The sequence below is a fragment of the Salmo salar genome, chromosome ssa29 (assembly GCF_905237065.1).
Source record: "Salmo salar chromosome ssa29, Ssal_v3.1, whole genome shotgun sequence".
Taxonomy (NCBI): domain Eukaryota; kingdom Metazoa; phylum Chordata; class Actinopteri; order Salmoniformes; family Salmonidae; genus Salmo; species Salmo salar.
In genome coordinates this window covers 22,107,024-22,132,109 of record NC_059470.1, presented here as the reverse complement: position 1 = coordinate 22,132,109, position 25,086 = coordinate 22,107,024, and the positions used below count along the sequence as shown (strand labels likewise).

The 25,086-nt window shown below is 44.6% G+C and overlaps 1 protein-coding gene across 5 annotated transcripts in view; it reads right to left on the bottom strand.

Moving 5' to 3' along the window:
- The window catches only part of xylb (xylulokinase homolog (H. influenzae)), a 75,364-nt gene that overhangs the window by 38,267 nt on the left and 12,011 nt on the right, over nt 1-25,086 (bottom strand). For 2 of the 5 annotated variants that reach the window (XM_014181342.2, XM_014181343.2), the window contains exons 12-17: nt 23,655-23,770; nt 18,548-18,663; nt 18,290-18,363; nt 17,694-17,790; nt 4,501-4,559; nt 3,335-3,422 (exon numbers count right to left, since the gene is read on the bottom strand). In XM_014181342.2, coding sequence (XP_014036817.1) covers nt 3,335-3,422; nt 4,501-4,559; nt 17,694-17,790; nt 18,290-18,363; nt 18,548-18,663; nt 23,655-23,770 — 550 coding nt within the window. Of the gene's footprint in view, nt 1-3,334; nt 3,423-4,500; nt 4,560-12,658; nt 12,947-12,968; nt 13,534-17,693; nt 17,791-17,826; nt 18,086-18,289; nt 18,364-18,547; nt 18,664-23,654; nt 23,771-25,086 lie in introns of those variants that run through there. The other 3 variants (XM_014181344.2, XM_045710603.1, XM_014181345.2) reach the window with 3 other exon arrangements.

Here is a 25,086-nt window from a genome sequence, read left to right as displayed (position 1 = left end):
TGACATTTGACGCCAGGTTATTGGGTGCAGGGATATTGTTTTAACGTATCATGGTCAGAGCTGTGTAGAACAATGCCACAATCACTGTGGCTTTCCAGACTCAATTTATTTTCGCTTCCATCATTGAAACTGACATTTTCAGCTCAGATCTGACAACGCAATCTCCAAATAATGTCACTTATGAAAGTAAAAACATCAAATACGTACGTCAAATATGTTGACGTTTGTAGTTAAGGAAGGAAGGCAAAATGGAAGTATTGCTGTGGTGTATTTTATGGGCCACTATATGCATCATACATATATAGCATTATTCTACATCAGTTTACATGATTCAACATGGATGGCTAAGTGGGTCAATGAAAATTGGGGCGAATGCTTCGTTAAGTCGATATTTATGTTGCAAGTCACATGACATTTCTGCAAGAATTATGAAGGCCTGCTGTGCTTAAGTGCTACTTATCCAAGCCCCAGACCCAGTTCACTCATAGGCTGGTAATCAAAAATCCATGTATTTACTTAGCTGTACCTAGTGAGCCATGGCTGAGAAACTGTGGCACGACATCCAACATTTGACTCAAGCAAAAACACGGCATAGAACAATTCCTTTCCCCGCTCGATTGGCTTAATTTGTGTGTGTGTGTGTGTGTGTGTCTGTGTGTGTGTGTGTGTGTGTGCACGCATGCACTCGCATGTGTTTCTGCCAAAAAAAGACAGAGTGCTTAATTTCAACCGTCCCGAAGACGAGGAGGCAATTGGTCTTGGCAGACTTATTGAATAAAGTCAGGTTCCATCCGGGCTACATTTTAGAGACGTATTTATTGGTTTGTTTCTAAGCCTCGGTCCCTGGCGAGGAATCTAAAATGAGGCCAAGAAGCCCGGCCTGTCAACAACATACAGGAACTGTTTCCCCCGTCACCCTAAAACATGGCAGAAATACTAATATTAATGAGATCACTCAGCATAGAAATTACACTGGAGAAGCACATTACCCCCCCCCACCTGCTCGACCCAACCCCTCTCCCCCAGATTCAGCCCCACCACCCCGCTTCCCGCCTCTGGAATATAATAAAGAATGACAAGCGATTCAAACTGAGCACTGCATTTAATGAAAATGGACTTTGGTTGTCGTCGGAGGACCTAGAACAGGGGCTCTGTCTCTGTTCCCCCCCAGACCATGTATTGCGTCGCGCAGGGACTGGTGTTTGTGAAGTGGGGGAGGGGAGGAAGCAGAGACACTTCATTCTTTATTGTTTAATTAACAGTGTAAAGAGATGAGCTCTCGTCAACATCATCTCCGCAGGCATTTTTCTTTATTAGCAACTTATGACAAGATCTAATGATTAGACTGGTGGTGAAGCAAAAGGCCTGATTAATCAAACACATGCCGTACATCTCTCTGGCTTTGTTATACTGTTTTGTCTCTCTGCCTCTAAGCTACTCATAAGTCATATATCTTCCTCCCTCATTCATAATCTTTATATAGATTATCGCTAATGAGGAGATTCAAGCCTTCAGTGTTGAATTGTTTCGTGTTTTGGCCATTGTAACACGAGCTAGATCTTTGAGCAGTGTTGTAATTGCCTCACACTGTGGATTGGTACATTTAAACCACACCTGGGTTCAGATGGTATTCACTTTCTTTCGTACTTTAGCTGCGCTCGATTAAGCTTGCCTGGCATGACCGAACCAATGGAATCGTCTTAAAAATGCAAACCCTGCCCATCCGGCACTCTAGGCAGACAATCAATCAAAGATTCAAAGTATTGGAAAAAAAACATAATAATACAACCCATCCAAGTCTGGTTGAAACATTATTAGGTTTTCATTAAGTATAATTGATGATCTATGTGAATGCATGATTATACATGAACGTTCTGAGAAAAACACACTCGCACAATGGTAGAGAAAACAACCAAGCGGATGCATTCCACTTATGAGTTTTGACTTCCATTAAAAGGTATTCGAGGCGCATAAGCAGTGTTTATGGAAACCGGGAAAACATTGGTGAAAGGTGAGACCGCAAAACAAGTATGCATAATAAAATAATAATTATAGCCTAATTTAAGAGTGCTAATCTCTAAAAAGCCATCGATTCAATACCATTTATTAAATGCTAAGACATTAAATTCCTCTCGCTGACATTTAAATCCTGTGACCAACTGACAAAGGATTACTAAGTGTTGAATGTCCTTTCTCTTTCCTGCTGTACGTCAGATGATTCAGACATGGATTCAAATAGTACTTGTCTTTAATCTACGTTAAGTATTTGATTGAGCCTGCCTGGAGTGCCAGATGGGCGGGGTTTGAACTTTTGGGAATATGCCATTGGGTCCATTTCCTCAAATACACTAGCTGCGCAATCAAGCGCAGCTAGTGTATTTGAAACAACAAATATTATTTGAACCCAGGTCTGCTACTGTACATAGATTCAATTTGAGGGAGGAAATACCATTTCATCTTTATGATAATGGGTCTTTGAGAGCCAATCGATCCCATTGATCAAACTTCCAGATGACAAAATTCATGCCCAAAAATCCCCATGAATCAGACCAATCAATGGATTATTATGACAAAACATGTCAGCTGCACAAACAGAATATCAATCCAAATATTCAATTAAATGCACACATTTGTCTTACTGTTTGAATGCAGCTTCTATGATATAGCTCTGCCTAGTGTTTGAAATGCCAAAAATCTTTATTTTACACTTAGAAGTAAAGACTTCTTCAGATTATTTGATGCTGCAAAAAAATCTGCTCTTAGAATTATCAACTGCTTGATCTTTTCTGTCTGCCGGTTCCATGCTGGCTTAAGCCTTTGAAGTGTCAAAGTTCAAGAGAATTCACTGAGGATTTTTTTTCAATTTGTCTTAATTTAGTACACTTCCAGATGAACATGTGAGTGAATTACTGGACATCCTTTTAATGGCGAAACCAGCATAAACATATCCAACATGGGTGTCCTCTAAACTCCATCAGATGGAGGAATCGGCTGTACACAAAAGAATGCTAATACACCACAGGAACAAAGTAGGCAGGAAATTATATTGAATAACAGTATGAGTCACTCTGTAAATGTATCTCCACAAGGGTTCCTATACCAGGGTTCTTCAACTCCGGTCCTGGAGAGCTACTGCAAGCGCAGTCTTTTGTTCTAGCCCTGCAGTAACACCAGCTGAATCCGCTATTATGGTTCAGACCCAAGACCAAGATTAGTTGATGATTTAAAGCAGGGGTATTGGTGCTGGGCTGGAACAAAAATCTGCACACCCAGTATTGCAGCTCTCCGGGGCCAGCGTTGGAGAAACTCTGTTGTATACGTCAGTCTTACTCACCCTGCAGGGCCCTGTAGCCACAGCCTAGACAGGCAGAGTTGGCCACGTCAATGGTGTACACGGGAGCGTCGAACACGTCAGATAGCACCTGAGTATGGAGAGAAGAGGAATGGGACCGCATGTTATTGGAAATGTTACTGTCTGCAAATGTTACATTGTATGAGTCACTGTCCGTAATATAGAAAGCAATGTCTAATGACACATACCTGAACTGAATTCTATGAAGTCTATACTGTGGATTGTATCTGTATTTACACAGGTTAGTGGTGGCTTAAATAAGATCTCTAAACACTGCAGAGAGGATAAAACGCTAACATTTTCATCCATTTCACTCGAACAAGAAACGAAACAAAGGAACAAAAGAGCATACAGTTTCCTCATGGTTATCGTTTCCTGTTTTGAGGCCGATTGATTCCATTTCCACTCACTTAGAGTGTAAAACATACACAATTTTGCAGCGCTCTAATTTCATTACCTTGCCACTCATCAGGGAATAACCTTGTTAAGGCGTGAAGCGATACAACATTATGTTTTGTAATAAAAAAAAATAATTAGACGGCAAACAAAACATCTGTAGCGTCAAAATATTTCTAACATGTAACAACATCATCACAGAGAGAATATGAATACATAACAAATGTCTGTTCCGCAGGGGCTTGGCATGGCAACGCATTCTAATGGCTCCATTTCCAATACTGCATCATGTCAATATCATTGAAACTGAGCGTGCCGCCCACAACACCCACACAAAAATAGTGAAGGGACTGCAGCCAAGTGTCTTGCTTAAGGGGGAGCACATTGTAAATGCATGGGGTGTGCTGGGCTGAGCACAACAAAGGGGCCATGAGAGCACACACAGGGCCTAATGTATGGAGAGAGGTCAGCCGGGGTCGGCGTACATTTATAGCGAATCACAAGGCCTCAAACACAGCTGTGTGGCCCTGCAGGAGACATGGCAGTCAGATGGTATTAGCTTCACGCCGCGACCTGAGGACAGCACACATACTGTAATCAACTACTGTGTGTGTGTGTGTTCACGCGTTTTGATCCAAACCACACAGTAGCGCCTTTGAAAAACAGGGGTTATAAATAAACCATTTGTAGGGGATAGAAAAAGCCAAAAAGAGAGTTTATAAAAACATGAGATGGTTATCAACAACACCAACCTGCAGAATGTCCTTGTTAGAAGAAGCACCTCCGGTGGCCAGCACTCGGGTTCCTGGAACTGAAGAGAGAATTCTGACATCAGTGACACCGCTGATGATACATTAATGACAGAAGTTTTGCTACTGCAGCAGTGAGTAATCATTGATGGTTGACTGCATGTTGAGTTTAGAGTCATTGAGAGAGGGAATGCGAGAGAAAGAGAGTTTATTGAACATAAGCACTTGAAATACTACTGTCATGCATTTTGGTACTTTCTTATGCGACTTGAAATTGGCCTCTCAAAAGAGCTCTTCACAAGTGTCAAGAGAGAACTGAGAATACTGAAAAATATTAAACAATGTCTGCAACTGATATGCTCCCAACAGTGATTTATTTGTGAGATCAGAACATGGACAACATGGAGAGTATAATGGGCCAATGGACCCTTCGCTTAGCCCCGTCCCAGAATTTTGGCCAACCAATCGTAGAGCTCCAATGGATAGCAACTGTTGTCAAGTCCGACACCTCAGACAAGCTGAAGCTCATGTTTGAAACACATGAAAGCAGTGGGAAAAACTGACCGTTTTCTTAATTATAATGATTTATTTTTTAATGGCTAAATAATTGAACAGTGCATCAGGAGTACTTGCTACTGTGATTCCTAAAATGCAGAGCCTGTTGGGAGTATTTTTCGAATCTGAAATTATACATTTGTTACATAGTTTGCTAGCTCAGCCATTATCATTGACCACCAAACGTTGGTAAAGCTAGCTAGCTAGTTAGCCACTTAATATACGTTATCTAGCTAAGTTAGCCATGATATTAATACAACTCCCATCTGCTGTCGTCATCAGAAAAGGATTTGAGAGCACTAGTTTACTCCAAAAGTGGTTGTAGCTAGCTTTGACTACATGCTGACACTGACTAACACACTACAAACATAATTTTAGCAGGTTCCGTGAAGCAATTCCAATGACAGTCCACCACAACATATCCGAGAGTTTCCTGATTAGCTAGGGGTAGTCTGTGTTTGTGATACTTTTGAGGAGATGGGAAACTACGTTGCCCCTATATCATCAATGGGCTGCGCGGTGCATTCTGGGTACACTCCGACAAGGCGATATCTCCAAGGAGTTAATTGGGCGCTAGCACAAAAACACAACATGAGAACGAATTACGTGAACAAGAAGCTCAACCTTACATTAAGTAAAATAGCAGGTTTACTTACTGCTGCGTAAGTACTCCTAGCCTGCTACAAAAAATGTACTTCAGTATTGCACCGTGAAAAGAGTAATTCCCTTGACTCATAACCTGAATTTTAGAAAGTATTGCGTGACGATTAGCTTAGCAACCGTGCGACGCAGCATGACAACGTGATTTGTGGAAACTCTGCTGGGCAGAGCATTATACGTTTCTCCATACATTTCCCGCTGCGATTCTTATCTCCTGCGTTTCTAATATCTTTGCAGGAAGGTTCCATAGACGGGTTGGTTGTTTAGCGGCAAAACAGAAGGGGTTGGCTTAGATTGTTGACAACATGTAAAGTATATTTAGTCTCGAAATGTTTATTGAAAACATAACTCTGCACAATGAGCAATTGTTGTCTCTCAAATACATTGTTATGTTGCTGGTATCAAGCACTGGCTGAAACGAGCCACCTAAGATTCCCCACATGGCAGCTTTTTGTCATTGTTGTTAGTTATCTGACCGTTCAGAATCATAACATCACACGGCTTTCAGCCCCAACGATTGTCAGCCAACCCATCGATGGGATCTGTATAGTAGACCCAGAGCCTCAAATAGACATTTCATCAATTGTTCCAGTCTATTGTTCCATAGTCTACAGTATTTCACTCGTGCATTGTGATCTTCTAATCTATACTAGATGAAAGAGAGAGTGCTAATTCAATACCAGTTCCAGCAAGATTCATCACAACAGGGTAGAAGGGTAGGTTCATTGCAATTGGAGTGACAGTCTACAGACCTCCAGAAACTGAGTAACAGATCCTTACTGGAGCATACTCCTCTGTCCAGCAACATATAAAGACTTACTGGAGCATACTCCTCTGTCCAGCAACATATAAAGACTTACTGGAGCATACTCCACTGTCCAACAACATATAAAGACTTACTGGAGCATACTCCTCTGTCCAGCAACATATAAAGACTTACTGGAGCATACTCCACTGTCCAACAACATATAAAGGCTTTATAGAGCATTCATAAAATCTTCATAAGCACTGTAGATTATACTACACAAAGGGTGTTATGAAATATGTTCCTTGGTCAAATGTGGCACAAGTGTTTGCAACCCTTTGTATAGCATGACATTTACTTATGCATCATTTCTAAAACATCTATAGAGGCCTTAGAAAGGCTTCATTAGCTCGTATGTTCTGTTTATGGTGGGACCATTTATACAGTAGCCTGTACTGCATGCCATCTTTCCCATCGTGGGTGTCGAAACTCATGCAAATACGCAATACATGACTACAATATATATATATATATATATATCCATAAGGCTCCACATGAAACGTGTTAACAGCGTGAAATTGAAATTTGTTCAGCAATCTTTGTTTCAGGTGGTTTTACTGGAGCATTATTATAATATATACTGTGGTGAGACGGAATTGGCTCTCCCGTGTACACTATTAAAAACAGTCACGCCGGCCGATGTTAGCCTTGGGGTGTCAATCTGAATGAAATGGATCCCCAGTATGCCTTCCCCAATTGATTTGTTGCTTTGTTTTGCTTCCCTCAATGACGAGACGTACTGAAGGTCGGATCTGTAGAAAATAAAGAAACTCAAAGTATGGAGAGCGGGGGAGAAGGAAAATAGGCTAAGCGCCAAAAAGCGTCTAAAATGACAGTAGCAGCAGGGGTTTTGATGTAGTGATTTTCCCCCACTACATAAGAGAGAAAGCCTGGTTAAACCATACGGAATCCTGGGCAAAATCTGTTTTGATGTCAGGCTATAACGAAGATACATTTGCGTTTTTCTTCATGCGCATTTCTAATCTATGACAAGGGGTTGCTAGAAGCACCGTAACACTATGAGGAAAAGTGTAGTCTAAAATTTATAATGACATTTTCTACAATCATTCCTCACCAATGTCTTGGAACACCTGGGGCGTCATTGGGTAGAACATGTTGAATAGTGCATCTCTCAGTCAGGTAAAGTACAGCATAAACCAGAAAACACCCATGTCCTGTCAGTGAGGTATTGGCACATCCATTTCCTTACCATGTTACACTCTGCATCACTGCACCGGTCTTCTCACAGATCAATACACTGTTGCATAAACACAGACACACACAAACAGTCTCTCTCTCCCTCTCTCTCACACACACACACACACACACACGACCTTGGCCCTTGTCATAGAGTGGGCGTTACTAAGTCTGGCATTTGCAGGGCACTGGGTTCCCCCACCTATATGCCTACTGCTCTCCTGCCTGTACGGTGACTGTATGTAAATAACACCCGCTCCACTCCTCTGCTCGCCACATAGGGATCTGATTAAGATCTACCTGTATAGATCTGCATTCATCAAATATTCATGAAGGCCGCTTGCATTCCTTGTGCATGGACACTATATATACAAACGTATGTGGACACCCCTTCAAATGAATGGATTTGGCTACTTCAGCCACACCCATTGCTGAAAGGTGTATAAACTCAAGCACACAGCCATGCAATCTCCATAGACAAATATTGGCAGTAGAATGGCCTTATTGACGAGCTCAGTGACTTTCAACTTGGCACCGTCATAGGATGCCACCTTTCCAACAAGTCAGTTGGTCAAATTTCTGCCCTGCTAGAGCTGCCCCGGTCAACTGTAAGTGCTGTTATTGTGAAGTGGAAATGTCTAGGAGCAACAACGGCTCAGCTGCGAAGTGGTAGGCCACACAAGCTCACAGAACGGGACCACCAGGTGCTGAAGCGCATAGCGCGTAAAGATCGTCTGTCCTCGGTTCCAACACTCACTACCGAGTTCCAAACTGACTCTGTAAGCAACTTCAGCACAAGAACTGTTCGCCGGGAGCTTCATGAAATGGGTTTTGATGGCCAAGCAGCCGCACGCAAGCCTAAGATCACCATGCACAATGCCAAGCGTCGGCTGGCGTGGTGTAAAGCTTGCCACCATTGGACTATGGAGCAGTGTAAACGCGTGATGAATTACGCTTCACTATCTGGCAGTCTGATGGACGAATCTGGGTTTGGCGGATGCCAGGAGAACGCTACCTGCCCGAATGCATAGTGCCAACTGTCAGGTTTGATGGAGGAGGAATAATGGTCTGGGGCTGTTTTTCATGGATCGGGCTAGGTCCCTTAGCTCCAGTGAAGTGAAATCTTAACGCTACAGCATACAATGGCATTCTAAATGATTCTGTGCTTCCAACTTTGTGGCAACAGTTTGAGGAAGGCCCTTTCCTGTTCCAGCATGACAATGCCCCCATGCACAAATCGAGTTCCAGAAATGGTTTGTCGAGATCGGTGTGGAAGATCTTGACTGGCCTGCACAGAGCCCTGACCTCAACCCCATCGAACACCTTTGGGATGAATTGGAATGCCCGACTGCGAGCCAGGCCTAATTGCCAAACATCAGTGCCCGACCTCACTAATGTTCTTATGGCTGAATGGAAAGAAGTCCACGCAGCAATGTTCCAACATCTAGTGGAAAGCCTTCTCAGAAGAGTGGAGGCTGTTATAGCAGCAAAGGGGGGAGCAACTCCATATTAATGCCCATGATTTTGGAATGAGATGTTCAACTAGCAGGTTTTTAAATTGTTTTATTCAACCTTTATATAACTAGGCAAGTCAGTTAAGAACATTCTTATTTACAATGACAGCCTACCAAAAGGCAAAAGGCCTCCTGCGGGGATGGGAATAAAAATAATTATAGGACAACACACACCATGACAAGAGAGACAACACTACATAAAGAGAGACCTAAGACAACAACACAGCATGGTAGCAGCACAAAACATGGTACAAACATTATTGGGCACAGACAATGGCACAAAGAGCAAGAAAGTAGAGACAACAATACATCACGCAAAGTAGCCACTACTGTCAGTAAGAGTGTCCATGATTGAGTCTTTGAATGAATTGATTGAGATAAAACCGTCCCGTTTGAGTGTTTGTTGCAGCTCGTTCCAGTCGTTAGCTGCAGCTTGTGTGCTTTCGGGACCTTTAACAGAATGTGACTGGCAGAACGGGTGTTGTATGTGGAGGATGAGGGCTGCAGTAGATATCTCAGGTAGGGGGGAGTGAGGCCTAAGAGGGTTTTATAAATAAGCATCAACCAGTGGGTCTTGCGACGGGTATACAGAGATGACCAGTTTACAGAGGAGTATAGAGTGCAGTGATGTTTCCCATAAGGAGCATTGGTGACAAATCTGATGGCTGAATGGTAAAGAACATCTACCCGCTTGAGAGCACCCTTGCCTGCCGATCTATAAATTATGTCTCCGTAATCTAGCATGGGTAGGATGGTCATCTGAATCAGGGTTAGTTTGGCAGCTGGGGTGAAAGAGGAGTGATTACGATAGAAGAAACCAAGTCTAGATTTAACTTTAGCCTGCAGCTTTGATATGTGCTGAGAGGAGGACAGTGTGCCGTCTAGCCATACTCCCAAGTACTTGTATGAGGTGAATACCTCAAGCTCTAAACCCTCAGATGTAGTAATCACACCTGTGGGGAGAGGGGCATTCTTCTTACCAAACCACATGACCTTTGTTTTGGAGGTGTTCAGAACAGTGTTTTGAGCAGTATATATATATATATATATATATATATATATCTGCTAAAAAAAATAAAGGGAACACTTAAACAACACAATGTAACTCCAAGTCAATCACACTTCTGTGAAATCAAACTGTCCACTTAGGAAGCAACACTGATTGACAATACATTTCACATGCTGTTGTGCAAATGGAATAGACAACAGGTGGAAATTATAGGCAATAAGCAAGACACCCCCAATAAAGGAGTGGTTCAGCAGGTGGTGACCACAGACCACTTCTCAGTTCCTATGCTTTCTGGCTGATGTTTTGGTCACTTTTGAATGCTGGCGGTGCTTTCACTCTAGTGGTAGCATGAGACGGAGTCTACAACCCACACAAGTGGCTCAGGTAGTGCAGCTAATCCAGGATGGCACATCAATGCGAGCTGTAGCAAGAAGGTTTGCTGTGTCTGTTAGCGTAGTGTCCAGAGCATGGAGGCGCTACCAAAAGACAGGCCAGTACATCAGGAGACGTGGAGGAGGCCGTAGGAGGGCAACAACCCAGCAGCAGGACCGCTACCTCCGCCTTTGTGCAAGGAGGAGCAGGAGGAGCACTGCCAGAGCCCTGCAAAATGACCTCCAGCAGGCCACAAATGTGCATGTGTCTGCTCAAACGGTCAGAAACAGACTCCATGAGGGTGGTATGAGGGCCCGACGTCCACAGGTGGGGGTTGTGTTTACAGCCCAACACCGTGCAGGACGTTTGGCATTTGCCAGAGAACACCAAGATTGGCAAATTCACCACTGGCGCCCTGTGCTCTTCACAGATGAAAGCAGGTTCACACTGAGCACGTGACAGACGTGACAGAGTCTGGAGACGCCGTGGAGAACGTTCTGCTGCCTGCAACATCCTCCAGCATGACCGGTTTGGCGGTGGGTCAGTCATGGTGTGGGGTGGCATTTCTTTGGGGGGCCGCACAGCCCTCCATGTGCTCGCCAGAGGTAGCCTGACTGCCATTAGGTACCGAGATGAGATCCTCAGACCCCTTGTGAGACCATATGCTGGTGCGGTTGGCCCTGGGTTCCTCCTAACGCAAGACAATGCTAGACCTCATGTGGCTGGAGTGTGTCAGCAGTTCCAGCAAGAGGAAGGCATTGATGCTATGGACTGGCCCGCCCGTTCCCCAGACCTAAATCCAATTGAGCACATCTGGGATATCATGTCTCGCTCCATCCACCAACGCCACGTTGCACCACAGACTGTCCAGGAGTTGGCGGATGCTTTAGTCCAGGTCTGGGAGGAGATCCCTCAGGAGACCATCCGCCACCTCATCAGGAGCATGCCCAGGCGTTGTAGGGAGGTCATACAGGCACGTGGAGGCCACACACACTACTGAGCCTCATTTTGACTTGTTTTAAGGACATTACATCAAAGTTGGATCAGCCTGTAGTGTGGTTTTCCACTTTCATTTTGAGTGTGACTCCAAATCCAGACCTCCATGGGTTGATAAATTGGATTTCCATTGATTATTTTTGTGTGATTTTGTTGTCAGCACATTCAACTATGTAAAGAAAAAAGTATTTAATAAGATTATTTCTTTCATTCAGATCTAGGATGTGTTGTTTAAGTGTTCCCTTTATTTTTTTGAGCAGTGTATATATATATATGACATAAAGGCACATACGTCCTCAATTGCATACGTATGCGCGCGTGTGCCCACGCACTGACGCGCACACACACACACACACACACTAACGCATGCACTCAAAGACTAAAGACCCAACCCAGAGTAAAACGTTCTGTGGGGAAAAAAACAGCATATATAATTTCCAAATAGAGGTGCTAGATCGAACAATCACTTGAGTTACATGAGAATGGTACATTTGTCAGTAAGTACAGTGCAGAGCTGTAACACTACAACAGTAGCCTACATGGCGTTACAGATGATGACAGAATCCGTGTTTGTCTTGAAAGAAAGGCTCCGGTGTATAAAAATAATAGCCACTATTCTTCATAAAATGAAGCTATGCTGTCAAAGCACTACACATCGTAACTTGTATAGCTATTCCTGATGGAGGACATCATCTTAAAGGAATGTGCCACAACAAAACATGAAGGCCATAATTGAATACCTTAAAAACACATCGTTCCTTCCTCCTTTCCTTGAAGTTATCACTGACTTACTGTAACACAAACAGATAGGTGTAAACAACAGTGCTCGGCTATGAAAAGCCAACTGACATTTACTCCTGATGTACTGACCTGCTGCACCATCTACAACCACTGTGATTATTATTTGACCCTGCTGGTCATCTATGAATGTTTGAACATCTTGAAGAACGATCTGGCCTTAACTGGTCATGTACTCTTATAATCTCCACCCGGCACAGCCAGAAGAGGACTGGCCACCCCTCAGAGCATGGTTCCACTCTAGGTTTCTTCCTAGGTTTGTGCCTTTCTAGGGAGTTTTTCCTAGCCACCGTGCTTCTACATCTGCATTGCTTGCTGTTTGGGGTTTAAGGCTGGTTCTGTATAAGCACTTTGTGACATCTGCTGATGTAAAATTTCATTGATTGATTGATTGAGTTTTATCACGTAGCTTTCACCAATCCAGCAATGCTAGATCAGGGATTTCTTCAGAAGGAAGGATGCATGTTGATAGTATCCATCCACTCTATCGATGTTTCCTCAGTGGCTTGTCCTCTTAAGTAGCCAATGCCTTCCTCCCCCTGGCTGGAACGTATCAAAGACAAGAAGCAGGGGGAGAAGAAAAGAGGGGGATACATGGTAGGAACAGGATGGCTGGATCGAAGGAGGAAGTAAATAATTCAAGGAGAACACCAGGTCTGGCTGGATAATCAATGTTCCTTAGTGGTCAGGGGGATTCATTTATAAAGGCCCTTAAAGAGGCTGTATGAAGAAGATATGCCCTTGGCATAATTGATTAGATTTGATTGACATCATCATCACCATTCATATCTAATATTATCATTACCACAATTATTATCATTACCACTGTCATCAAAAGCAGCAGCACCACCGCCACCATTATCATCGCTGCCACCATTATCATCACTGCCACCATTATCCTCACTGCCACCATTATCATCACTAACACCACTACCATTATAATCACTACCCCTGTCATCATCTTCACAATCATTTGCTTTATTTGAGGTCAGAAGTGACATTTAAGTCAGTCCTCTCCTCTCCATTTTCTGTGATTAATCCATATCGTTTAGAGAGAAAACTGGTCAGTGCTGAGCAGGACATAAATCTACAAGCTTACAAGATGACTAGTGGTCGGAGTGAAGTAGTCACTAGATTTAAAGAATAGATTCAAGAAGGAGAGGAGATAGAGAGGAAGGGACATGAGAGGAGAAGAGAGAGAGAGAAGAGAGGAAGGGACATGAGAGGAGGAGAGAGAGAGGAAGGGACATGAGAGAGAGAGAAGAGAGGAAGGGACATGAGAGAGAAGAGAGGAAGGGACATGAGAGGAGGAGAGAGAGAAGAGAGGAAGGGACATGAGAGAGAGAGAGAGAAGAGAGGAAGGGACATGAGAGAGAGAAGAGAGGAAGGGACATGAGAGGAAGGGACATGAGAGGAGGAGAGAGAGAGAAGAGAGGAAGGGACATAAGAGAGAGAGAGAGAAGAGAGGAAGGGACATGAGGAGGAGAGAGAGAGAAGAGAGGAAGGGACATGAGAGGAGGAGAGAGAGAGAGAAGAGAGGAAGGGACATGAGAGAGGAGAGAGAGAAGAGAGGAAGGGACATGAGAGAGAAGAGAGGAAGGGACATGAGAGAGAAGAGAGGAAGGGACATGAGAGAGAGAGAAGAGAGGAAGGGACATGAGAGGAGGAGAGAGAGAGAGAGAAGAGAGGAAGGGACATGAGAGGAGGAGAGAGGGAGAGAAGAGAGGAAGTGACATGAGAGGAGGAGAGAGAGAGAAGAGAGGAAGGGACATGAGAGGAGGAGAGAGAGAGAGAAGAGAGGAAGGGACATGAGAGGAGGAGAGAGAGAGGAAGGGACATGAGAGAGAGAGAAGAGAGGAAGGGACATGAGAGAGAGAGAGAGAAGAGAGGAAGGGACATGAGAGGAGGAGAGAGAGAGAGAAGAGAGGAAGGGACATGAGAGAGAGAGAGAGAGAGAGAAGAGAGGAAGGGACATGAGAGAGAGAAGAGAGGAAGGGACATGAGAGGAAGGGACATGAGAGGAGGAGAGAGAGAGAAGAGGAAGGGACATAAGAGAGAGAGAGAGAAGAGAGGAAGGGACATGAGGAGGAGAGAGAGAGAAGAGAGGAAGGGACATGAGAGGAGGAGAGAGAGAGAGAAGAGAGGAAGGGACATGAGAGGAGGAGAGAGAGAAGAGAGGAAGGGACATGAGAGAGAGAGAGAAGAGAGGAAGGGACATGAGAGAGAGAGAAGAGAGGAAGGGACATGAGGAGGAGAGAGAGAGAGGAAGGGACATGAGAGGAGGAGAGAGGGAGAGAAGAGAGGAAGTGACATGAGAGGAGGAGAGAGAGAGAGAAGAGAGGAAGGGACATGAGAGGAGGAGAGAGAGAGAGAAGAGAGGAAGGGACATGAGAGAGAGAGAGAAGAGAGGAAGGGACATGAGAGAGAAGAGAGGAAGGGACATGAGAGAGAGAGAGAAGAGAGGAAGGGACATGACAGGAGTAGAGAGAGAGAAGAGAGGAAGTGACATGACAGGAGTAGAGAGAGAGAAGAGAGGAAGTGACATGAGAGGAAGAGAGAGAGAGAGAAGAGAGGAAGGGACATGAGAGGAGGAGAGAGAGAGAAGAGAGGAAGGGACATAAGAGAGAGAGAGAGAAGAGAGGAAGGGACATGAGGAGGAGAGAGAGAAGAGAGGAAGGGACATGAGAGGAGGAGAGAGAGAGAGAAGAGAGGAAGGGACATGAGAGGAGGAGAGAGAGAAGAGAGGAAGGGACATGAGAGAGAAGAGAGAGAGAGAGAAGAGAGGAAGGGACATGAGAGGAGGAGAGAGAGAGAGAGAGAAGAGAGGAAGGGACATGAGAGGAGGAGAGAGGGAGAGAAGAGAGGAAGTGACATGAGAGGAGGAGAGAGAGAGAAGAGAGGAAGGGACATGAGAGGAGGAGAGAGAGAGAGAAGAGAGGAAGGGACATGAGAGAGAGAGAGAAGAGAGGAAGGGACATGAGAGAGAAGAGAGGAAGGGACATGAGAGAGAGAGAGAAGAGAGGAAGGGACATGACAGGAGTAGAGAGAGAGAAGAGAGGAAGGGACATGACAGGAGTAGAGAGAGAGAAGAGAGGAAGTGACATGACAGGAGTAGAGAGAGAGAAGAGAGGAAGTGACATGAGAGGAAGAGAGAGAGAGAGAAGAGAGGAAGGGACATGAAAGGGAGGGGAGAGAGAAGAGAGGAAGGGACATGACACGAGGAGAGAGAGAGAGAAGAGAGGAAGGGACATGACAGGAGTAGAGAGAGAGAAGAAGGGACATGAGAGGAGTAGAGAGAGAAGAGAGGAAGTGACATGAGAGGAGGGGAGAGAGAAGAGAGGAAGTGACATGAGAGGAGGGGAGAGAGAAGAGAGGAAGGGACATGAGAGAGAGAGAGAAGAGAGGAAGGGACATGACAGGAGTAGAGAGAGAAGAGAGGAAGTGACATGAGAGGAGTAGAGAGAGAAGAGAGGAAGGGACATGAGAGGAGTAGAGAGAGAGAGAGAAGAGAGGAAGGGACATGACACGAGGAGAGAGAGAGAAGAGAGGAAGGGACATGACAGGAGTAGAGAGAGAAGAGAGGAAGGGACATGAAAGGGAGGGGAGAGAGAGAAGAGAGGAAGGGACATGAGAGGGAGGATAGAGAGAAGAGAGGAAGGGACATGAGGGAGGATAGAGAGAAGAGAGGAAGGGACACGAGAGGGAGGATCGAGAGAAGAGAGGAAGGGACATGAGAGGGAGGATAGAGAGAAAGAAAGAGAGTGAAAGAGTACAGAGAGGGAAAGAGAGACATAAAGAGAGAAGAGGGGGGGACCAGAGAGAAAGAGAGAGAGCAGAACACCGAGCTCTTTAATAAACTGTAACCTGGGCGTCCCAGTCAACAGCAAATCACTTCTCCAGGATGCAAAGCAACAACATGCTCGTTCATAATATTCCATTTGAGGTGGATATAACATAACCTCTGTCACGCCTGCTCCCGGTCCTCCTCCCTGGCGCTCGAGGGCGCCAGGCTACCCGTCATTATACACTCCTTTTACCAACAATACACGCAGCTGCGCTCATTGGACTCACCTGGACTCCTTCACTTTGTTGATTACCCCCTGTATATAGACCTAGAGTGTCAATAAGAGGGTTTCCTTTTACTAAAGAGTGATCTGTCAGTATGTGAATACATTATTCATTACTATTGATGGCCAGTGAGGGTCTTATTTGAAGTTAAATTCTCTGGCAGAATGTTGACCTTCGGTGACGAGTGAGTGAGATTTCAGCTTAGCCTTGGCAGTTCGGGCCAGACTACACACGCTCGCACGTACACGCTCGCACGTACACACACATAGGACCAGCCCCAAACGTCATAAGAGAAATCAGCATCAATCGGTGCACAAACCTGCCTGTCTACAGTATCGATCTAACCTGGTAGGCTCCGGCTCCTGAAACTCTCTGGGAAAATGCTACATTTTGAGCATTTCATTTTGCAATGGTTTTGAATTGAAAGGATGCATTGAGAAATAGCAGAGTGGCCCAGAGTGATTCCAATGATGACAGATGGACCAAACTGCTTGCTTTGTATGAAGGCAACAGACAAACAGATCCCTCATGGACTAATTTAAAATACTCCGCCTTGGCAGTAATCAATGTGCTTTAATTGAACTAGCATCATCTGCCAAGATCCATACAGTAGCAGTTAGTAGAAATATCCTAACGGATCACAATATTACTCTGTTTTTTTTCTCCTTCAGCAAATTTGACTGCAATAATGGACTTCTATTGCGGGGGAATAAAAAAATAATAATCTGCCGCTCGATACCAGGTCCTCAAGGCAAAATCACAGCCTTTGATTAATCACTAATATTCTGGACCAATATAGAGCCAAAATTGAGTCTGCCAAATAGCTGTGATAAGTGAGTGCACGGGGTAGCCTATTCAGTCCTCATGCTTCAATATCTTTAAGGCATTCTGTTCCCTTCCGGGGGTTTTTGAGTGAAACTGCATCCAGCCACTATGCTAAAAGACTACTGATACTGACCACAGTTGAGAGAGAGGGACAGAGATTGTGTGTGTGTGTGTGTGTGTGTGTGTGTGTGTGTGTGTGTGTGTGTGTGTGTGTGTGTGTGAGATGAAGAGAAGATAGATGAAGGAAATGCCAGGGGGGGAAAAAAAGAGTAAAAAAGAAAGAGCGAGTAGAAGATAAGAAAAGAGAGAGAGAAAGTCAATGTACAATAATGAGTTAGGAGGGAAGCAAAAAATGACTACGAGAAAGAGAGAGGAGAAAGAAACGGCATCCACTCACTGATCTTATAACCCAGCTTTTCGGCGTGGACCCTCTTTGCCAGGAACTGTCCCTCAACCAGGGCTCGGATTTCCCCCTGGGCGGAGAAGCCGGCTACCTGAGCGGGATGAAAGGGAAGGGGAACACAAAGAGAGGCTTTGGGAACGCAGGCAAAGGAGCAGGGGAGTAGATGGGAGATTCCTGCCCTTACAGAACTTTCTTTGACTGGGGGAATGGAGAGCCTCATTCCCACCGGGCTAAGTCCCCACCCCTTCTGACCTCTCTCCTCACATCACCCTGTATGACGTCTCCTAATCCTCCGGCTTCACCGCCCCGTTGAAGGAGTTCACAAGGATAAGGAAAAGAGGGTGACAGCGATACTGTAGCCTCGCGTGACTTATCTTTGTGTGTCTCTGACAATAAAACATTATAAAACATTGATCAATAAAAAAACTACATGCATTCATCTCTTACTTATGAATTACTTATGTGCTTGTACATCTTTTCATTTAGATGGAAACACAGAGAACTACTGTTTCCAGTTTTTCGTTTGAACTGCAAATAGAATCCCATCCATAATTTGACTTCCTTCAGTATACAGCAGTCTTTGCACTGACCTTCGTATTGTCTTTGTCAAATCTGTGAACTCCGACTGCAGACGGCGTGATTTCCATGGCATCAAAATAAATCCCTGGGAGAGAACGTTACATGCCAGCCCATTCAGAATCAGTCAGCATCACATCAAAAAAAATCAAGCCGTTATCTGAAAACCATGCCATTATCTGAATAAATCTGGGGCCTACAGTCTCTAAATCAATCCAACTTGATGACTAAAACAAATCTACTGATAGATACAGCATGTTTGACATCATCACCTATGTTCCCGTCGTTCCCTATTGGTGTAGTCCTCAGGACCGAGGAGAAGACTTCCCATGACCCTCCAGCACACTTGTTTCTGATCCTCTCTCTGGTCAGGGAGCCATTCTTATAGCTGGCAGGAGGCACACGTACACACACACACACACACACACACACACACACACACACACACACACACACACACACACACACACACACACACACACACACACACACACACACACACACACACACACACACACACAGATTTACCTGGGCTGAAATACCATAATTTAGTATAATTGAATTCAAAGCAAGCCATCTACAGTAAATGCCTGAGCATCCTTCCCGATTTTAATCTCCTTTGTGTATCAGCTATTATGAGTAAAACCACTTAATTTATAATACTCTATTTTACCGTAGATTAAAACATTATGGAACAGGAGTCATACAGACAGATGATAATGATTAGTAAAAGATGTCAATGTCACTTGGTGTGTGTGTGTGCGTGTGTGTGTTTGTGTGTTTGTGCAAGGTTACCAGTGGCACAATGACAAGTGGCAAATTTGTGTAGGACTGTATGTGACAGAATTATAGTTCAACAAAGTCTCAAGGAATTCAATTAAATGTCAATGCCACATAACAATCGTAAGCATTAGGTAACAAGGTTATTGCAGTTGTGTTTTTATATTCGTTAGTTTTTATTTAGTTTAAGTTTTATAAAAACAGATATTTCATTTTTATATTATTTAGCTTCAGTTTTAATTTAATGTTAGGGACATAAAGGGCCTCCTGAGTGGTGCAGCGGTCTAAGGCACTGCATCGCAGTGTTGCGGTCTAAGGCACTGCATCGCAGTGTTGCGGTCTAAGGCACTGCATCGCAGTGTTGCGGTCTAAGGCACTGCATCGCAGTGTTGCGGTCTAAGGCACTGCATCGCAGTGTTGCGGTCTAAGGCACTGCATCGCAGTGTTGCGGTCTAAGGCACTGCATCGCAGTGTTGCGGTCTAAGGCACTGCATCGCAGTGTTGCGGTCTAAGGCACTGCATCGCAGTGTTGCGGTCTAAGGCACTGCATCGCAGTGTTACGGTCTAAGGCACTGCATCGCAGTGTTGCGGTCTAAGGCACTGCATCGCAGTGTGCGGTCTAAGGCACTGCATCGCAGTGTTGCGGTCTAAGGCACTGCATCGCAGTGTGCGGTCTAAGGCACTGCATCGCAGTGTTGCGGTCTAAGGCACTGCATCGCAGTGTTGCGGTCTAAGGCACTGCATCGCAGTGTTGCGGTCTAAGGCACTGCATCGCAGTGTTGCGGTCTCAAGGCACTGCATCGCAGTGTTGCGGTCTAAGGCACTGCATCGCAGTGTTACGGTCTAAGGCACTGCATCGCAGTGTTGCGGTCTAAGGCACTGCATCGCAGTGTGCGGTCTAAGGCACTGCATCGCAGTGTTGCGGTCTAAGGCACTGCATCGCAGTGTTGCGGTCTAAGGCACTGCATCGCAGTGTTGCGGTCTAAGGCACTGCATCGCAGTGTTGCGGTCTAAGGCACTGCATCGCAGTGTTGCGGTCTAAGGCACTGCATCGCAGTGTTGCGGTCTAAGGCACTGCATCGCAGTGTTGCGGTCTAAGGCACTGCATCGCAGTGTTGCGGTCTAAGGCACTGCATCGCAGTGTTGCGGCGTCACTCCAGCCTGGGGTTGGATCCCAGGCTGTGTCACAACCGGCCCGACCAGGAGTCCCATATGGCGGTGCACAATTGGCCCAGTGTCGTCCGGGTTAGGGGAGGGTTTGGCCCAGTGTCGTCCGGGTTAGGGGAGGGTTTGGCCCTGTGTCGTCCGGGTTAGGGGAGGGTTTGGCCGGGGGTGCTTTACTTGGCTCATCGTGCTCTAGTGCAGGCCGGGCGCCTGCAGGCTGACTTCTGGGTTAAGCGAGTGGGGGTTAAGTAAGGCATGGCGGGTCATGTTTCGGAGGATGCATGACTCGACCTTCGCCTCTCCCCAGCCCGTTGGGGAGTTGCAGCGATGAGACAAGATCATAATCACGAAAAAGGGGGGTAAAAATTACAACAAAAATGTTTAAATGTAAATAAAGTAGCGTGGGAGGCTAGGAGACATGTATGTGTGTTGGGATGTCACTTCTTGCTACTGTGGGTCAGTAAAGGTGATTGGTCAGATCATAGGTTAAGGTTAGTTTTAAAGATAGACTCAAAGAGATGACGTAGACGCACCAAGTAAACAGTAATAGTGGGTACATTTCCGCAACAACCAGGAGCGTTGAAGCGTGAAGCTAAATGTCTCTGCTGTTTTGTTCCTGTAGCTACCACTTTGTAACAGAGTGAAGCGTACCCATGCACATGCGCAGACACTTTGTGTGACTGTGTGAGACCAAAGTCTTGCTTTCAAAGTGCGCCTACATGTTGACTGCATGAACTTTACAAAAATCATTTGATCAGAGATCATGAAATTTTGACTGTAGTCGACTGCAAGTTTCTGCAGACTACCTTCATCCATCACCTGCATTGTGAGGCTCGATTGTCAACCAATCATTAGGGTGTTTTCAGTTTTACCCACGTGAAAGTGGGTATGGAACCAATTTGCCGTGATTTATGTGTACAGTGGAAATATACAAATACATTTGATATTTGAGGATCTTTCTTACTAATTGATTGTACAATGTACACACATAATATTATAATTTCAGTTTGTGATGTGCCATGTTGATCTGAACCACATTAGTGTCCAACTTTCAGCTGTCACAGACGCACCTCCCCCAACTTCACTCCTCGCCTTTTGTCTACAGTCGGTTGCTTTAGCCTTACCAGTCAAACATGTCGTCTCACTGAGTCTACCTTTAAATGATAAAGTCAATCTCAATCTGACCCACCAGATTCAGAAGCTTGAAAACCCCATGAGAACAAAAACCCCATTCGATTATGGCACGACAAAAACGTTAAACTGAACATAATTCATGACGGTTTTTGGTTTATTTTCGATAATAGTTTCAGTATAGTTTTAGTTTTTCAAATGGGTTTGTTAATTATTTCATTTCACTACTAAACTGTTGTTTCATGATCCGTTTTCAATTTCATTTACGTTTTAGTTTACTATAATAACCTTGTTCACTACATTCAGTACATCTATGCCATTTACAACATGCTTTTATCACCAGGTCAGTTGTAGTACAGTGGAAATAATCTTTGTCATGTATCATGTACAGTGCATTCGGAAAGTATTCAGACCCCTTGACTTTTCCCCACATTTTGTTACGTTACAGCCTTATTCTAAAATTGATTCAATTATTATTTTTCCTCGTCAATCTACACACAATACCCCATAAACAAAGCGAAAAATGTATTAAAAATAAAAAACAAAAATACCTTATTTACATAAGTATTCAGACCCTTTGCTATGAGACTCGAAAATGAGCTCAGGTGCATCCTGTTTCCATTGATCATCCTTGAGATGTTTCTACAACTTGATTGAAGTCTACCTGTGGTAATTGATTGGACATGATTTGGAAAGGCACACACCTGTCTATATAAGGTCCCACAGTTGACAGTGCATGTCAGAGCAAAAATCAAGCTCTGAGGTCAAAGGAATTGTCTGTAGAGCCCCCGGGACAGGATTGTGTCGAGGCACAGATCTGGGGAAGGGTACCAGCACTGAAGGTCCCCAAGAACACAGTGGCCTCCATCATTCTTAAATGGAGACTCTTCCTAGCACTGGCCTCCCGGCCCAAACTGAGCAATCAGGGGAGAAGGGCTTTGGTCAGGGAGGTGACTAAGAACCTGATGGTCACTCTGACTGAGCTCCAGAGTTCCTCTGTGGAGATGGGAGAACCTTCCAGAAGGGCAACCATCTCTGCAGCACTCCACCAATCAGGTCTTTATGGTAGAGTGGACAGATGGAAGCCACTCCTCAGTAAAAGCGTCAGCAGCCCACTTAGAGTTTGCCAAAATGCACCTAAAGTACTCTCAGACCATGAGAAACAAGATTATCTGGTCTGAATTCCAAGCGTCACGTCTGGAAGAACCCTGGCACCATCCCTATGGTGAAGCATGGTGGTGGCATTATCATGCTGTTGGGGTGTCTTTCAGCGGCAGGGACTGGGAGACTAGTCAGGATCGAGGGAAAGATGAACGGAGCAAAGTACAGAGAGATCTTTAATGAAAACCTGCTCCATAGCACTCAGGACCTCAGAGTGGGGCGAAGGTTCACCTTCCAACAGGACAATGACCTTAAGCACACAGCCAAGACAACGCAGGAGTGGCTTCTGAATGTCCTTGAGTGGCCCAGCCAGAGCCTGGACTTGAACCCGATCGAACATCTCTGGAGAGACCTGAAAATAGCTGTGCAGCGACACTCCCCATCCAACCTGACAGAGCTTGAGAGGATCTGCAGAGAAGAATTGGAGAAACTCCCCAAATACAGGTGTGCAAAGCTTGTAGCGTCATACCCAAGGAGACTCGAGGCTGTAATCACTGCCAAAGGTGCTTCAACAAAGTACTGAGTGAAGGGTCTGAATACTTATGTGATAGTTCAGGTTTTTTTGGACGTACAAAAATGTCTAAAAACCTGTTTTTGCTTTGTCATGATGGGGTATTGTGTGTAGATTGATGAGGAAAAAAACGATTTAATACATTTTAGAATAAGGCTGTATCATAACAAAATGTGAAAAAAGTCAAGGGGTCTGAATACTTTCCGAACGCACTGTACCTGAATGCCTCAGAGAAAGAGCTAAGTTGTTCAATAAATGATACTTCACTAAGAGAACTGAGTCTATAGGCTTAGTCTACATTTTTACATTTACATTTTAGTCATTTGGCAGACGCTCTTATCCAGAGCGACTTACAGTAGTGAATGCATACATTTCATTTCGTGCATTAAAAAAAAAAAAAAATTGGACTGTGGCTAAACCCTACTCTATAGACCTACTGCACCTCCATGGTCTGTTTCTGCAAAGCTATACTGTTTCTGCTTATGTAAGTTCTCAGAGCGTATTGGCTCTAGATCTATTGTGACGGGATGTGGCGCTTCTTCGCCATTTGTTAAATGTATACCATTCTAATGTGAACTGCGGGGGAACTACTTTGTTTCTGAAGACGTGGGGGTAGTGTGGGAGGTGTTTACCATATCAAAGCCATATAGGAGGGGCGGTCCACTGGGTTGCAGAAGATGTGTCCTTCCACTGTGGGCCTCGGCTCTTTGATCCACAGGAAGACTGTGTCGCTAGTACCAAGACTCACCTGGGAGTGAGGAAGATAGGAAGACGGAAGGAGAAACAACTTATATAACCACTTATATAACATATACCTGAGTGTACAAAACATTAGGAACACATGCTCTTTCCATGACAGACTGACCAGGTGAAACCAGGTGAAAGCTATGATCGATTTTTGATGTGACTTGTTAAATCCACTTCAATCGGTGTAGGTGAAGGAGGAGGAGACAGGTTAAAGAAGTATTTTTAACAGACACTACATCAAAGGGAAAATTCAAAATGTTGACACCCTCCCTGTACAATATTCGTTTTATGATTTGCTACATCGCCCTCCCAACTCAAGACACCTCCTCTCACAGTTTGTCAAATACATAAAGGCCTCTACTAGTCATCTCATGGAGACCTGGGGTAAAGAGTAAAATAGAGATCTCAGATGATCTATGGGGAGAAGCACTGTCTAGAATTCACTCCTGTTCTGTCAATGCCAGATATCAATTGATACAATACATAGTCAGGCATAGACTTCGCTACTCCAAAACCAAAGACCCCAGGTCTCCCCACTGTGTGACACTGTGTGAAAAATGTAAAGCCTCAGAGGGTTCATTAACTCATCCTTTTTGGCCCGAACTTAATAATTTTTGGAGGAGCATCTTTGATTGGTATTCAAAAGGTATATGAGAGGGCCATTGACCCTGACGCAGAACTCACTCTCTTTGGCTGCTCAGAGTCTCTTCTAAGATTGTCCAATTAGGAACAACAGGCTCTGATGTTTGGAATGGTGGCGGCAAAAAAAATGATCCTCACAGAATGGAAGTCACCCACCCAACCTCGCTTCCATAGATGGTTAGCAGAAATGATTAAGACCATTAACTTGTAAAATATGAGTTTTTTCAGGACTAACTCCTCCAACAGATTTCTCAAGGTTTGGGGTCTGTTTCTGGACCATCTGGACAGAGACTGATTGTGAACATTGACTAGGAATGCTTACTGTTGTTGTAACTGTCACTGTTGCTCTATTCTTGTCCCATGTCTTGCTTAAGCAATACTTCATTTCATGTCTTGCAGCTGTGTTTTTTGGTTATTTTTTTGTGTGCTTTTGTTTTGTGCTAAATTGCAAAAGAAAATCCTTTCATTTTTAAGCCTTGAGACAATTGGGACATGTAGTGTTTATGTGTGCCATTCAGTGAATGTGAATGTGTCACTCAACAGTTTCTCATGTGTATCAAGAATTGCACACCACACAAAGGACATCCAGCCAACTTGACACAACTGTGGGAAGAATTGGAATCAACCTTGTAGAGTCCAGGGCAAAAGGGATAGGGGGGATTTATGTTAAAAGTT